Below are 15,666 nucleotides of genomic sequence, written 5' to 3'. Positions count from 1 at the left end.
AGGCAGCTGGAGAAAGTCTCTGTGTGACTCAGTGTGTGTGTGTGTGCTCACCTTCTAGAGAAAGGCAGGGCAAAAGTGGGCCAGGACTTCCGGGGGCTAGTTCAGGTGCCCCAGTGGCCAGCACTCCAGTCAGAGCCTCCTTTCTCCAGAGGCATTAATGGCCACCAGAGAAATGAGACAGGAGGAAGCAGAGGGCACAGAACCCCTGGAATGGCCACAGAAGCGTCAGCTGGGTGCCCTGGCCACAGTGAGACCAGCTTTGGCTTCTCTGCCTTCCGGCTAAGCTTGGGCCTGCCCACAGCTAACATTTATTGAGTCTTTCTTGCATACCCAGCATTAAGCTAAGTGCTTCCCATGTAGTAAATGCTGTATGTAGTCCTCCCAGTGGACCCAGGAGATAGATGCTTCTATTATGCTCATTTTACAGATGTGGAAACTGAGGTCAGAGAGTTCACTTTGCTTCCTCCAATGTCACACAGCCAGAAACTGAAGAGGCTAGGATCAAATCCAGATCCAGCTGTCTTCCAAGTCCAAGTCATCTCTCCTTTATTTTTCCTTTTTGGTCATTTAAACAAGTTGACTTGGTTTGCATAATCTCCCAGAAACAAACCCTGAGACAAGAGCTCAGGGGTATGTAGTTTATCTGGAAGAGGCAGAGACACAGGTCAGGAGGGCAGGCGACCAGGAAGGATGTGTTGTTAAGCCAGTTACTGATTGGGTAGCAGGAAAAGTATTGGCAGATAGCAGAGAACACACTCCCCAGAGCTATTTTGACCAAGGGGTTAGGGATCTGGGGCAGTGGTTAGACATCCATTTAAATTTGCCATTGGCTGAGGGTTGCCTGGGGGACTGTTCATTCCCCGGCACTTCTAGCCTAACCCAGCAGAGCCACCTTTGGGATGAAGCCCCCAAGAAAAGAGATGCAGATACTCCTTGCTTTTGGAAGATGTTAGGAGCACGCTGAAGGGTATAGCCCAAGGGAAAAGGGCGAGGGCAATGCATAAAAGCTTCCTTTTAAAACATTTTTTTTAAATTAAAGTATAGTCTGTTTACAATGTTATGTTAATTTCTGGTGTATAGCATAATGTCTCAGTCATACATACACATACATATATTCCTTTTTATATTCTTTTTCATTATAGGTTACTACAAGACATTGAATATAATTCCCTGTGCTATACAGTAGGATCTTGTCTTTACCTATTTTATATATAGTAGTTAGTATCTGCAAATCCTTAACTCCCAATTTATCCCTCCACCTCGTCTTTCCCCATCCCCATAACCATAAGTTTGTTTTCTATGTCTGTGAGTCTCTTTCTGTTTTGTAAATAAGTTCATTTGTACCATTTTTTTTAAGATTCCACATATAAGTGATATCATATGGTATTTTTCTTTCTCTTTCTGGCTTACTTCACTTACTATGACGATCCCAGGTCCATCCATGTTGCTGCAAATGGCATTATTTCATTCTTTTTCGTGGCTGAGTAGTATTCCATTGTGTGTGTGTGCGCGCGCACACGTGTGTGTATATATATATATATATATATATATATATACTGCAAGTTCTGTATCTAATCACCTGTCGATGGACACTTAGGTTGCTTCCATGTCTCCATGTCTTGGCTATTGTAAATAGTGCTGCTGTGAATTTTGGGGTGCATGTATCTTTTCGAGTTAGAGTTTCCGCATGCCAGCTTCTGTACACAAGATTTATTACAAAAGGGAGAAATGAACAGAGCAAAAAGTTTAAACACCCCAGAAAGGTAAGAATAAAAATGTAGTTCCTCTCTCCCTGACTGCCAGACTGACTTGCCAAAGGCAACCAACCACCCTTGATAGTTTGTGTCCATCAAGTTGCTAACCATATGTGTATATCTTTGTGCACAAATAGGGTCACACAGTATATGCCCTTATGCACCTTGCTTTTTTTCACTTAAATGTATATCTCGGCCGAATCCCCTATGAATGGACTATTCGGTTGTTGCCAGTTTTCTATGACTAAGGATAGAGCTGCATGCATCCTCATATACGCACCTCTGTGCAAGAGTGTCGGACACATTCCTGCACGCAGAATTGCTGGGTCAATGGTAGTTGTGTTTAGCATTTCAACATATGCTCCCAGATGGTCCTCCAAAGAAGTTGGCCCAGGAGACACACCTGCCAGTGGTAGGACAGAGGGTCAGCTCTCGCCTCCTCGCCACCACCTGCTTCAATCCTTCCGTGGCTCCGGCTGCAGCTGTACCAGATTATGCACCTTCCCTGACGAGAACAAGCAAAGCTAGTTTATTCTGAGCCTGCTCTCACAAAGGAGACAGACACATCACTTGCGTTTGGCAGAGACCTAGGCTGGCGGGGGAGTGGGAAGGCTTCATAGAGGACCAGAGGGAAGCCCCAGGTATGTCTTGATTGGAGCCTGTTGGCCAGGGATGCTGGAGGCGGGGTAAATAGAAGCAAACATCTTATGTAGTTGGTTCGGGAGTACATTAGACTTTCTCTGGTTGGTCCCGAGTTGGAAAGGGGGGGAAATTAGGAAGCTGGCAGTCACTGACCAGTCTCATGATGATGCTAGGCTGGTTGCTACAAAGGTTGTGGGTCACAGTTCTGTTGTCATCTGTGGTCTGACCAATGTCCGTTTGTAGTTCAGACTCTTGTCCCTGAATGCGCCACCTCTTCCCTCCTTAGAAAAACGCTCTTCTTTCCAGAGTGAAACCTCAATCCCAGTTCAGACGCCAGCTCTCTGTTGAGAATTTCTGCAGGCTCCTCCCCCCATCCTCTGCCTTGTTAGCACTGCCCTAGATTCTGCTTTGTATCCCAGGTAATGTTAATAGTCTATGCAGACTCTGTACCTGCAGGCTTGTTTTGAACCAAGGAAGGTTGCCCTGCCCCCACCTACAGGAAGACCGCCCAGGAGGCTGGAGGGGGTGGGTCTCACACTACCTCCCAGAGGATGGAGCGCTAATTCTCCTCGGCTTGACAACACACTCTTATTGGCTGCCTTCCTTCCCTTGTATTTCCCCCCATCCTCCTACTGTTATGCCCTATACCTCCCAAATAAAATATTTGACCCCAAAATCTTTGTTTCGAGGACAGCTTCTAGGGAAAACCCAAAGTTGAAAAGTCTCATTCTCTCCATTTTATAGATAAGGGAAACTGAGGCTTGGAGAGGTTAAGTGACATATTTTAAGGCCATGCAGCTTATCCATGAGGAGTGGTGTTAAACCCATGCTGCTCTTAATTTATGAGTGTATTATTTTTCTCCCTAATTCTTTGAAGCCAGAGACCATCTTTTATCATTTACTAACCTCTTGATGCCAAAACAGCTCCTTGTGCAATCATGGGTTCTGTCAAAATTTTTTAGAAATTTAATTGACTCCAGCTATGCCTGTATGTCTTTCAAAGCTCATAACAGGACTCCCAGGAGCAGGCCAGGACCCTCATCCCCTCCCAGCCTCGGACCGGCAACTTGGGGTGATGTCCCTGGCGCACACTCCACTGTTCACACCCTGACTCTGCTGCCCAAGAGAGGCGAGAACAGGCAAGACAAGACCACCTTCAAAGGAGAAATCACATTTTATTTGGATTGTGATTTGATAACAGCAGGTGTGTTTGCCTACACTTTTGACATGCAAATCATATCGTATCTCCTGCCTAGAAAAAAAAAAAAAATGCTGGGATCCCCTCCCCCTCAGCCCCGACCCCATCTTCCCCTCACCAAAATGTGGTGAGAGACCAGCCCTAAAGGCAGAGTGGATCTTTGTTTCCAAAGCAGCGTGGTGCAAGCCATGCCAAGAAACAGGACATCTCCTGAAACCTGTATCTTCACAGAGGAGCTCAGCTCCTCAGGCTGATCCCTCATCCTGGCACTCCAGGTCCATTGCATGACAAAGCCAATAAGTTCCTGAAAAATTTATTCATCACATTCCATGAGAGGTGTGCAGGGAGGGCAGGACTTAGCAGCGAAAGGCTTTTGCTGGGTTTTTATTCACATGGGAGGCTGCATGTGGGACAGACCAGGAGCATCCCTACCGTGATGGAGAGCTAAGGCCACCCGTCCCCCAGACAGACAGACAGACAGACAGATAGACGGCCCACAGGCCCCACTGCAAGACCAGAGGGCCCACAGGAGCCAGCTGCAGGCCAGGGTACAAGCAGAGTGTGTCTGCAGGCCGGGCCTCATGCACGTGGGCTCTGATGGAACCTGGAGAAGGGCCAGCTCCAGCTTGGGGAGGATGAAGGGTCACCATGGCCCTCCTGTTGGGACCTTCTCCCCCGGCTCAGGGAAGGCAAGAGGCACGGGGTGCTTGGAGCCATGGCTCGGCCCCCAGGAGCAGGCCTCCCCCCGTCTTGGGTTTTTAATAGACTAGACACACCCCCTGAGAATGATGCTAAGAAACAGGAACTACTGCCTACTGCTGCTGGCTCAGCAGGCCCTAGGTAGCCTGCCGAGGAGGCCAGGCCCAGGCCCAGGCGCAGGGCAGGGGGCCAGGCGGTGGTCAGATGGAGGTGCCATTGGCAGGATGCCTCTGGACGAGGACTTTGTTCCCCATCACCCTCGACCTCGTGGAGTCTTTCTTCCGCTTGGCGTCCAAGTTCTTCACGTACCTCTGGACCCACGGCTGCCTGGGGTCACCACAGAACTTCAGGCCCTTCTTGGTGGTGAAGCTGTGGAGGAGTGACACATGAGGCCTGGCAGGGGAATTCAGGTCACTTCACTTTATGAGGAGGTCGCATGGAAGCCCAGAGGACAAGCTGCTAACTCAGCCTCCCGTCAAGGTCCTGACGCAATATCTTCTCTCTGTTCATCTCCATCCCTCATGCTCCTGTTCAATAACCTTCCTATCAGATGGGGGAGGCCCAGCGCTGCCTTTGAGTAACACTGGGTCCAAGGGGAGAGACACTATCTCTCGCCACAAAGAAGAAGATGCATTGAAATCCCCCAAGAACAAAGGCAGATGCCACCAGTTCACACACTTTGCAAGAAAGTGTGACCAATAAGGATGCCAGAGCTGGCCGGGGCAGTGAGATGCCCTTTTCCAAGCCAGCTCTAAGTGGCGGGTGCCAGGCTGCGGAGCTGGGTCTGGTGCCAGTGGAGAAAATTACTAACAATACTAAGATCACACTTTTGTGGCATGCCACTGTTTACAGAGTGAGATTGCCCTTGCTGCCTCGTAACTCTGAAGTTACTTGGAGTCCTGAGTGACCTTGAGTAGGTCCCCTTTCTGACCTCAGTTTCCCCCTATAAAATGGGGATAATCCATCCGAGCTCATAGAATGGCTGAGAAGGTTAGTTCAGGGAATGTTATATGCCCTGAATAGCACCTTGTATATATTTGGTGCTCAATAAATACATGATCATCGACTCTGAATCCTGTTCCTAGTCTTGTGGGTAAAGAATCTAAGGCTCAAAGAGGTGAAGTGATTTCCCCAGGATCACAGAGCTGGGTCCTTGGTGACCCCGGAGGCTCCTCTCTCCCTGCCCCGCCCCCATCGAGTGGCCAAGGAGAAGCAGTTACTCACATCACTCCTGCCTTGGGGCAGATGCTCCCGCTGGATAGCTGGTAGCTTTCCACTCGGCTCTCGGGAATTTTTTTAGAAATGAAGGTTATGCAGCAGGAAGAAGGTATGGTCACGGAACCTAAAAGACCAGAGAGAGAAGAGCTGCCTCCTTTCCCAGTCTGCCTTGGACTCTGGACTATAACATGGAGCCCGCCTCCCCCACCAAACACCTCCAGTCCAGCCACTGGGCTGCCCCCTTCTCAGCATTCCCCTCCAGACCCAGGCTGGTGGGTCCTCCACCCTCTGCTGTGCCATCCCTGCCATGCCCCTGGGATGGCCGTCCTGCCCGAGAGACCCAGGGTGGGGGGTGGGGGTTGTACCTGCAGGGGACATGCAGTAGGCACACAGTACCAGGAGCAGGAGGCTGGCTGCGATGGTCACTGGGCCTGCCATGTCCTGGAGGGTGGAGGAGGCAGCTCAGGGCTCAAGGCTGGGATGCAGGAGGAGAGGGCCTGGGACAAGAGGCCTGGTTGCCTGCAGAGCACTCTGGCTACCCTCTGTCCTTGATCAGGGCAGCTAGAAGGAAGTGTGTGCTTATATAGACTCTCCTCTTTGGAAAGCTTTCCCCTCCCCCCCTTGAAAGTCCTAGAAGCCTCTGCGATCTGTAAAGAGGAAATTGTTGCCCAGCTGAGTCAGGGGTTATCTTGGGCACTCTAAGAAATTGGGAAGAGAGCCTTGCCCCACCAGGGCCAAGTGCAAAAGCACTGGATGTGAAGTGAAATCAAAAGGCTGATGGGGATCCTGGCGGGGCCGCACATTCCCTTTGAGACCCTGGGTAAGTCACTCACCTCTCTGAGCCTCAGTTTCTTCAGTTGAAAATGGGTAAAGTCAGCAGATGCTGTCACTGTCCATCCCTATCCCCCGAGACCCCTTTCCCATGATCAAGCACACCAGCTTTTGGTGACCTTGTGCTCCAGCCCCCAAGCTGCTGAAGTCACCTAGCCTGCAGGTTTGAGGAAAGTGGGAAATGCCCAGAAACTGACATCATCCAGGAAGCCAACCAGTGTCTACAGGAGGGGCACAGACTCCGGGTCCTGCGTGACTTACACTGCTTCTGAGTTCCCAGCAGAGTCCCACCACTTTCCCTCCACGAGGCGAGACTTGGCTGACCCCTCCCAATCGGGGTCCTGCTGGTTTCCTCTGCAAGCTGGTTTCCTCTGCAAGCAGTGTCCAGTAGAACACTGGACCATGAATCCTCATCTCTGGGTCTCCTTTGAGGACCCCAACCTGATACAAGAGGTGTGCGTTGGGGGGTGGGGGACATAGGAAGGACTGGCCAGTTCTGCTGGGAGGAGAGTAGGGGATGCACTTGTGGAGAGTGTGAGGTTGGCTGTGCTGAGGTTTGGTGGATGAAAGGCAGTGGGGACCATGCTGGGCTTGATACGGAGTGGGACATGACACCCACCTCACTCTGCCCCCCATTCCAGGGTCCCAGCCTGAGACCCCCTGTTTAGAGACTCTTGTCCCTGCTCCTTCCATTCCCACACCCTCTCCCAGTCCCCTCCATTCCACCTCTCTAGCCTCTCTGCTCTGGCCTCCGGGAACACACCCATGTAGCAGCACCATGGCCCCCATCGCCTGGATGATGATGACCAGCTGTGTGTCTGTGTCTCCCACTGGACCATGAGCACCTTAGTCTCATTTCTGTGCCCACCAAGCCCCAAGCAGATGGCCAGTATTTCTGGAATAAATATATAATGGACAAACTCTGAGTCACTCTCTTCTGGATCAGAGACTCCTATGTGATCTCTGTCCAGCATGACGGGGGTCAGCATGTACACAGGGGAGCCAGGAGGCAGGTCCTCTGATGGGGACAAGACTGAAGTTAGGGAGGCCAGCAGTAACAACCCTCACCTGGCAGAGTTTGGGGAGTATTAAATGAGAGCCCTTGACTTATGCAAGGGCTTCCCATAATTCCATTTTATGACATCCCCTTCTAAACGTTGCTCCTCAGCAGTTTGGAGGGGGATAGCCTGTTGTTTGTCTGGGTTTTATGGCTCAGTGGGCGCTGGGAGGAGTGGCAGGAGAAGGAAGTGGAGATGAAGAGGCAGAGGCAGCACACAGAAGGGTGAGGGCAGGGCTGAGCAGGGTGGAAAGACCTCCCACGCTTTCCACATGATGCAAGCAGAGTGGGATGGCAGAAGGTCATCGGATGGGAGGTTTGGGGTGGGTACCTCACCCTGATTAGTAACACTGTTTAAGGTCTTTCCCAAGATGCTTTTTAAAAACACACTGGGTCTTGATGCTCTCTCCAGGAAAGTAGGTAAGGCAGGGATGGTCAACCCATTTTACAAAAGGAAAAATTGAAATCTACAAAAGGTAAGTGACTAGATACCATCATGGAACATTTATCCCGGCTCCCCAAATGGGAACCTGCCCCTTCCCTCTTGAAGGGGGGAATCCAACAGCCAGAGCGATTATCCAGAGTAAGAGTGGGAGAAGTAGGGGTTCCAGGAAAGCAGAATAGAAAGGAGTAACTAGAAAAAGAGAATGAGGGGCAGGAGGGCAAGACCGTGGGCACAGGCAAAGACTTGGGGAAGGGAGGGGAGAGGAGAGGAGAGAAGGGGGGCGCTGTGAAGCATCTGGAACCCCCCGACCCCCGGCTCTAGCTCAGATCCGGCCCCTTGCCCAGCTGGTCGTGCTTTCTCTATCTGAGAAGTGGGGTTTTGGCCAGATCTGCGTTTCCCCAAGTGTGGCAGTCACACCACCACCTGTGACACAAGACTGAGTGTTTGTCATTGTCATGTAAGTCTGTCTTGTTGTGGTTTCCCTCTATAATAAGGGGTTTTAGAGTTATGACAGTGATAAAAAAAAAAAAAGAGCTGAAAAAACAAGTAAATTAAGCAAATCATGAAACACATGGTGAACACACACATGACAAACTTTGACACTGGTCCAAGAATATCTAAAGTCTGGGAAGCCTGGATGAGGTCCCCTCTGAGGGCCTTTTCCCTCCATGTTCTGTACACCAATGAAGCCGGCCCTGGAGAGGAGGGGGAGGGGCAGAACTGTGCCTGGCGGCGAGCAGGCAGGGGGTGTCAGATGATGGCATGTAAGATGCCTTTTGTGAGTAGCCTTTTATAAACTCTTCATTGACCTAGAGGCATTAAAAATTTTACAAAAATATTGGCTTATTTACTAAAGAGATAGTTCAGTAAAGTATACCTGTTAGTTTTCAGCAAACAAAAGGTGGTCATTTTTGCTTTGTTGTTTTTATTAGAATTTGTTTACAAGCTGACTAAGGAATCCATAGGCTCTTCTGTGCCTTTTAACACAGCATGGCATTTACTCTAATCTTTACAATAATGACCTGTAGAGTAGATAGTATTCGTTTCATCATACAGAGAGGTGAAGTGTCTTGTTCATGGTCACATGGTCCCTGACTACATCTCCAATTTGCAGCTGAAATCTGAGCCACTATACAGGTGTTAGAACTATGGGGGAAGTGAGGGAGAGAAAGGCTAAGAAAGAGAGGGAAAATGGACAAGCTGATCCTAAAATTCATATGGAAATGCAGAATTGCCAAAACCGTCTTGAAAAAGAAAGATGAAGTTGGAGGACTTGATTTAAGACTTCTGATTTCAAAACTTACTGCACACTGCCTTAATCAAGACAGTATGGTGCTGGCTTGAGGACAGGCATGTAAATCAATGGAACAGAGTTGAGAGTCCAGAAACAAACCCTTACACTTATCATCAATTGATTTTTGATCAAAAATCTAAATGTAAGAGTTAAAACAATAAAACTCTTAGAAGGAAACATAGGTGTAAATCTTCATGACCTTGGATTAAGTAACAGTGTCTTTGCTGTGACAACAAAAACACAAGTGAGCAAAGGAAAAATAGATAAATTGGACTTCTTTAAAATTAAAAACTTTTAATAAAAAAGTAAATAAAAATTGTAACTGTATTTCAATTAAAAATAAATGTTTTTTAAATAAATATATAAATACAATTAAAAACTTTTGTGAATCAAAGGATGCTACCAAGAAAGTGAAAAGTGAACCCACATAATAGGAGAAAATATTTAGAAATCATCTGATCATTCTAGTGTCCAGAATGTATGAAAAAGCCTGCAATACAAAGACAAATAACCCAATTTAAAAATAAGCAAAAAATGTAGCTAGACATTTCTCCAAAGAAGACACACAAATGGCCCATAAACACATGGAAAGATGCTCAACATCACTAGTTAACAGGGAAACGCAAATCAAAACCACAATGAGCCATCCCTTCGCACCCACCAGGAAGGCTGTGAAGAAAAAACAACAGAAAATAAGAAGTGTTGGCAAGGAGACGGGAACCCTCATATATTTTTGATTGGAATGTAAGATGGTGTAACCACTACGGAGAAGTTCGGCAGTTCCTCAAAAACTTCAACATAGAGTTATTATATGACCCAATAATTTCACTCCAAAGTATATACCCCAGAATACTGAAAACATATGTTCCCTCAAAAATTTGCTCATGAATGTTCATGGCAGCATTATTCATAGTAGCCAGAAAGTGAAAACAACTTAATGTCCATCAATTGATGAGTGGATAAACAAAGGTGGTATATCTATACAATGGAATTTTATTCAGCCACAAAAAAGCAATGAAGTACTGATATATGCATTATACTAAATGACAGAAGTCAGACACAAAAGGCCAGACATTGTATGATTCCATTTATAAGAAATGTTCAGAATAGACAAATCCATAGAGACTTAATGCAGATAAATGGTTGCCAGGGACCTCAGAGGAGAAGGTGGGGAGAGGCGGGGTTTCTCTTGGGGGTGATGAAAATGTTCTAGAATTCGATAGTACTACGGGCTGAACAAATTGTGAGTGTACCACTCACATGTATGCTTGAAAGGGGTTAAAATGATGAATTTTATGTATGTGGATTTTTATCTCAATGAAAAAGTAAAGAAAAAAAGAGAAGAAGCTGAGGAAACATTCAAAATGTTCCTTCAAATGGTGGGGCCTTGTTGGCTTTATGAAGGCCTCGCCAGGTTCAAAGACCTCATCTGCCTCCCTTACACAGCCCGCCTTCAACCAGCGGTCTGACTTATCAGATTGGAAACTGAGAGGGCGCAGGCCGGCAGAGGGCAGGGCTTTCCCCCGTCCTCCCCTACCCTGGGCACACTTCCTGGCAGGAAAGAAAGCTTCCTTCAGTGGGCCCTGTGGTGGCGTCCTTAGAGGGTAGAAGCTTGAGGGCCCCCTTCTCTCTCTCTTTTTCTTCCTCGGGACCCTCCTTAGTCCCCTGTGCCTCCCTCCTTACACCCTCTGTCCCTTCTTATATCAAAACCTACTCAGCAGAAAGGCAATAAAAGGCCCTCCTTCCCTCTACACATAAGTGACTGATAACAGCTTAAAATAAGAGGTTTTTTGTATTCTAGGCCTCTGTACATGAGGACAGTTGGAGCCAGGCTTCTCCCTCTTGGAGGATGGCGTTGAAAATATGCAACCCAAGGATGCTGAATTGAAAGCAGAGGTGTCTGTGTATCTGTCATTTTAGAGGCAGTGATACACCAGTAGCAGTGAGCATTCCTAGCAAAGACATTTCTCCTTGGAGAAATCAAGGATTCCAATTCTAGGGCAAAGAAAGTAGAACCAGGAACATCTGTTTGGTGCCACAGAGTGGGAAGGTGCTCAGGGAATCATGGGGATGTGTCAAAAGGACCTAGGAGCCAGCTCTCAGGAGCTCATACTTGCCAAATCTGGGGCAGTTGGACCAGGAACAGTTGATAGTGATGTACTGAATGAAATAAGAATCAATCAATCAACAAACAAAGTAAGTTTTGGGTTGAATTTTGTCTTCCCCACAAAATGAATATTGGAGTTCTGACCCCCAGTACCTTAGAATGTGACCTTATTTGGAGATAGTGTCTTTGAAGAGATAATCAGAATAAAATGAATTCATTAGGGCAGGCCCTAATGTCCTTATAAAAAGGGGAGATTTGGACACAGAGACAGACATACAGAGGGAAGATGATGTGAAGACACAGAGAGAAGATGGTCATTTACAAACCAAAGAGAGAGGCCTGGAACAGATCCTTCCCTCAGAGCCCTCAGGAGGAACCAACCCTGCTGACACCTTAATCCCAGACTTCTAGTGTCCAGAACTGACTGTAAGCAAGTAAATTTCTGTTGCTTAAACTCCTCAGTTCATGGTACTTTGTTGAGGCAGCCCTAGCAAACTAGGGAGAGAAGAGAAAGCTTTCCCCTGCAGTAGGATGCCAACCACGAAATACAGAAGAAGTGATGGAGTTAGAAAATCCTACATGGATGCTAAAATTAGTGCATGAAAATGTGATGAGAAATGGGATATTTACATAGTCTCAAAGTATCTCCCCACAAATCACTGGTTAATTACAAAGAGAAAATTAGTAACTCGATAGTGAAGAAATAAAGAACGGAGGACACACAACATTGTAAAATGATTAGAAATCAATAAAAAATGTTCAAAAAAAAAAAAAAGAGTGGAGGACAAATTTCTTAAAACCCTTTTGTGTCTTCCTCTGGAGATTGGGGATTAGGGAGTTAAGGAGAAAGTCAGCTATGGCACACTGGAACGTTCTACTCCTAGACCTGCTAAAACCTACGCATGAACTTGAATAAGTCACTTACTTCTTCCAAGCTTCAATTTCCTCATCTATGAAATGAGTGGGAAGTGGGGGTGACATGGTCATGAGACTCCAAGGAAGTTATGGATATGAGAGCTTTCAGTCAACTTCAAAGCATGGTGCCCCTGCAAGCCCACCATCCAACAGCAATAAGAGCCTTAAACTAGAGGAATGAAGCCCATTTCAGGCATTAGACAGCAGAGGAGAAAATATATGCAGTCACTGGGGTCTTTCTTGGGCCCCTAAAGTTGGACTTCAAGGCAGTCTGGCCCTGCTGGCTCTTGAGTGGACTTTAAGGAAGAAGGAAAATGACTTGGAAGACAGGACCAACAATACTGGAGTTGTCCTTTTCTTGGGGCCTCGGGGCTGGGTGACAGATGGCTGTTTCAAGATCCTTCCTAGGGTAGAAGAAGTGGATGTGTTTTAAGGGGTTGAAAAAATTCTCTCTCCTGGCCCTACAAGCCTGATACAGATCATTGACAATTATCCTCTTAAATACTCCCCCTTTGTTAAAATGCAAAGGTGTTTCTTGATAGGAATAACAAATCCTTGTGTAAACCCACTAATAAATCTTAATAATCACCCACCCACCCAGCCACCCACTCACCAAACACTGCTGTCCGCCAGGGGCCCTGCTCGTCCCGGGCACACCAGCGGGGAGCTAAGCACAGGGGCTGCCCTCTGGGAACGCACACTGCCCCGTGAGAGACAAAGGCAGTTTGGACACAAGCGGAAGGGGCCCAGATGGAGGAGGTATCCCTGGGCCACACTGGAGAGCAGAAGACGTCAGAGAAAATGTCCTAGGAGAGATGCCTCCAGAGCTGAGTAAGGCTGACCAGGGGGCTGAGGGGCAGGAGGGTGGGGAAGAGTGCAGACCTGGTAAAGAGAGGAGTGTTCCAGGCCCTGGAGGCCACGGGTGTGAGGTCAAGGAGGAGGGGGTGACCTGGTCAGGTCTGGAGTTTTACAGAAATCACTCTGGTTGCAGGTAACCAGAGTGGAGAGACAGTTGTGAGGCCGGGGTGGGGACTCAGGAGGGAGAGGTGGTGGCAGTGAGGGTAGAAAGAAGGGGAAGGATTTGAGAACTACTCAGAAAGTGGACTCCTCAGGATTTGGTGTCCTGCGGGTTGAGGAAGGAGAAGGTGGCGACCAGGGTAACATGCAGGTTTCAGACTTGGGTGTGTGTGTGGGGGAGTGGGACATTCATGGAAGAGGACCCACCAGCAGAAGCAGGTCTAGGTGAAAGCTCTGTGAGGCTGTTGGGTTCAGAGTCCTGGGGGGTTGAGAAGAGCCTTCTATTATGTGTCAGGCAGGGCGTGAGGGATAGATCTGGACATCCAATAGACTATGCGAGCAAGAAGGCCCTTAAGGGGTCTCACCTATCCTGACATTTTGCAGATGGGAACTGGAGGACCACAGAGTTTGAGCAGATCCAAAAGCCCCCCACCCCCAGCCCCTACCCCAGCCCCTCACAGTGCAGCCATGGGAAGAGCACAGCCCTGGAGGCAGACCATCCCAGGTTCAAGCTCTGCCCCTGGTGGCTCCCTTGGTGGCTCCAGGCCAAGTGTCTAACTTTTCTGAAGCTCAGAGAATTTGCTGGAAAAGAGGGTGTGAAAGTTTACTTCCCAGGATTGGGGAGGGGGTTCTTGAGCCTCAGTGATGGACTCCACTCAGGACCTGCCTTCTGTGACTTGACAAATCACCACCAGACCAGACCAGACCAGCATCCCTTCGGCTATTTCCTTAAAGCCCCACTTGGCTCTTCTGAACTTTTACCTGATCCTCTTATTATTCCCATCTCACAGGTGAGGAAACTGAGGCTCAGGGAGGTTAAATGACTTGCTTAAGCCCCAAAGCCATGATGCAGCAGGGCCAGTCCCACATCTTCCTTGTAAAGAACTGTGGCACCAGGGGGTCCACTCTGTTGCGTGGTGCCAGTGCCGACACTCTGAGTCTTCAATACCTCTCAATCCACCCCTTCCCTGTTGACCCTCACTGACACCACCTCTGTCAGTCTCCATCAGCTCCCTCCTGGATTCCTGCCTCAGTTTCCTAACTAAAGGTGGGTGAAGATAGAGAGTCTGGGGTCCAGGGACAAGAGAGATGGTGGCAGGAGCCAGGAGGATGGATGGGCACCGGGGTGGAGAGCACAGGAGATTCCTGAGAGCAGGCTGGGGGGGGGGTCACTGCTACCCATGGTACCCTCCCTCCACCCCCGCCAAACACACACGCAGTCCCAAAGGGTGGTTTTGGGAGCCACTTACTTGAAGGTGACAAAGTGACAGCTGCAGCACCAAGTGTAGAAATGTTTCCCCTCACTTACCAGGTCTGGGAGAGAGGGAGGAGGGGAGGGGCCTCCTGGGCAGTGGGGGGAGCCTCCTGCATTATTTCATGATTGCTTGGCTTGAAAATTCAGGAGCCCAAAGTTCATAAGGACCTTTGAGATGTTGGCTTCCTGACATCAGGCAGACCTTGACAGGTGCAAATGTGCAGGGTGGGGGGCCATTGACAGGATGGACTTCTACCCGCACACTCTCAGCCTGGTCCTGGAAGGGATGTGGCCCCAGGCAGGGCAAGCGGGGGACAGATGGCAGCTAGGAAGTGCCTTGCTCTTTGTCTCTTGATAGGAGGGCTTCTAAGAGCTCAACTTAACGGAAACAGGAGCAGGGATTGCGGCATTGCTAACCAGCTGGCCCAGCCTGCCTGGTGAACTGAGACAGCTGTAAAGCAAAGGGAACTAGGGATCCCTCATATGTCTCAGTGTCATTGCTACCTTCTAGTTGTTGGAGGCCCAAGGGGAACAGAAGCAGGGATCAAGATGTAAAGCTCAAAGAAGACAGACGTTGGTGGTGGACAAAGCCATCCAGAAACAGATCTGCCCACCATGGGTGAGAATGAGACCCCCAGCTAGGGGGCCACGCAAGTGCCTCTTGGCAGAGCTCCAAGTAGGAAATTCAGGCTTCGGATGCGGAAGTGCCATTCAGCTCCAGGGTTCTGAGGTCTGAGGAAGGACCCATTTCTGACTCAATGCTCTTTGAACTCAGGGTCCACATGGAAAGACAAACACATAAACAAACAATTACACTATAGCTCGATAAGGCATAGGGAGCAGAGAGATTAAGAACCTGAGCTTTAGAAGCAGTTAGGTCTGGGTTCAGATCCTGCCTCTCTCAGGCTCAGTTTTATCGTCTATGAAGTGGGAATGAATTTGCGTCCCAGGGGTGTTATGGGGAGAGAGTGAACCGCTCACTGTACATAATGTCCCTGGCATGGTGCCTGGTCTGCAATAAAGGTTAACAAAGGGGAGTCGTTGCTAGTGCCAAACACCTGCTGGGCACAAAGGTACAAAGGTTTCTGGCAACGCAAAGGGAGACACAGCTCTGCATGCCAGATGGGGAAGTTTCAGACAAGGAAGCAGCAGGAGCTTTAGTGAGACAAGGGGTCAACGGCATTCCAGGCCAACTGGAAGCCTGCTGAGTAACTGAATTGGCTGAATTCCAGCA

At 48.6% G+C, this 15,666-nt stretch overlaps 1 protein-coding gene across 2 annotated transcripts; it reads right to left on the bottom strand.

Annotated features, from left to right (window-relative positions):
* Positions 1-3,551: 3,551 nt before the first annotated feature.
* Positions 3,552-14,571, bottom strand: CCL24 (C-C motif chemokine ligand 24). Of its 2 annotated transcripts, none has more exons than XM_010972334.3 (4): positions 14,428-14,571; positions 5,877-6,072; positions 5,518-5,635; positions 3,552-4,662 (listed from the first exon to the last, which is right to left on the bottom strand). In XM_010972334.3, exons 2-4 carry the CDS (start codon positions 5,947-5,949, stop codon positions 4,494-4,496), a joined length of 360 nt encoding a protein of 119 aa, XP_010970636.2. In that variant the 5' UTR covers positions 5,950-6,072; positions 14,428-14,571; the 3' UTR covers positions 3,552-4,493. The 2 variants fall into 2 exon arrangements, with proteins under 2 accessions (XP_010970636.2, XP_045364330.2); XM_045508374.2 differs by having other exon boundaries at positions 5,877-5,952; positions 14,428-14,507.
* Positions 14,572-15,666: the final 1,095 nt, after the last annotated feature.

This window comes from Camelus bactrianus, chromosome 18 (genome assembly GCF_048773025.1).
Source record: "Camelus bactrianus isolate YW-2024 breed Bactrian camel chromosome 18, ASM4877302v1, whole genome shotgun sequence".
Classification (NCBI taxonomy): Eukaryota; Metazoa; Chordata; class Mammalia; order Artiodactyla; family Camelidae; genus Camelus; species Camelus bactrianus.
Note: the sequence above shows the minus strand (reverse complement) of the source record. Positions and strands in the feature narration are given on the sequence as shown.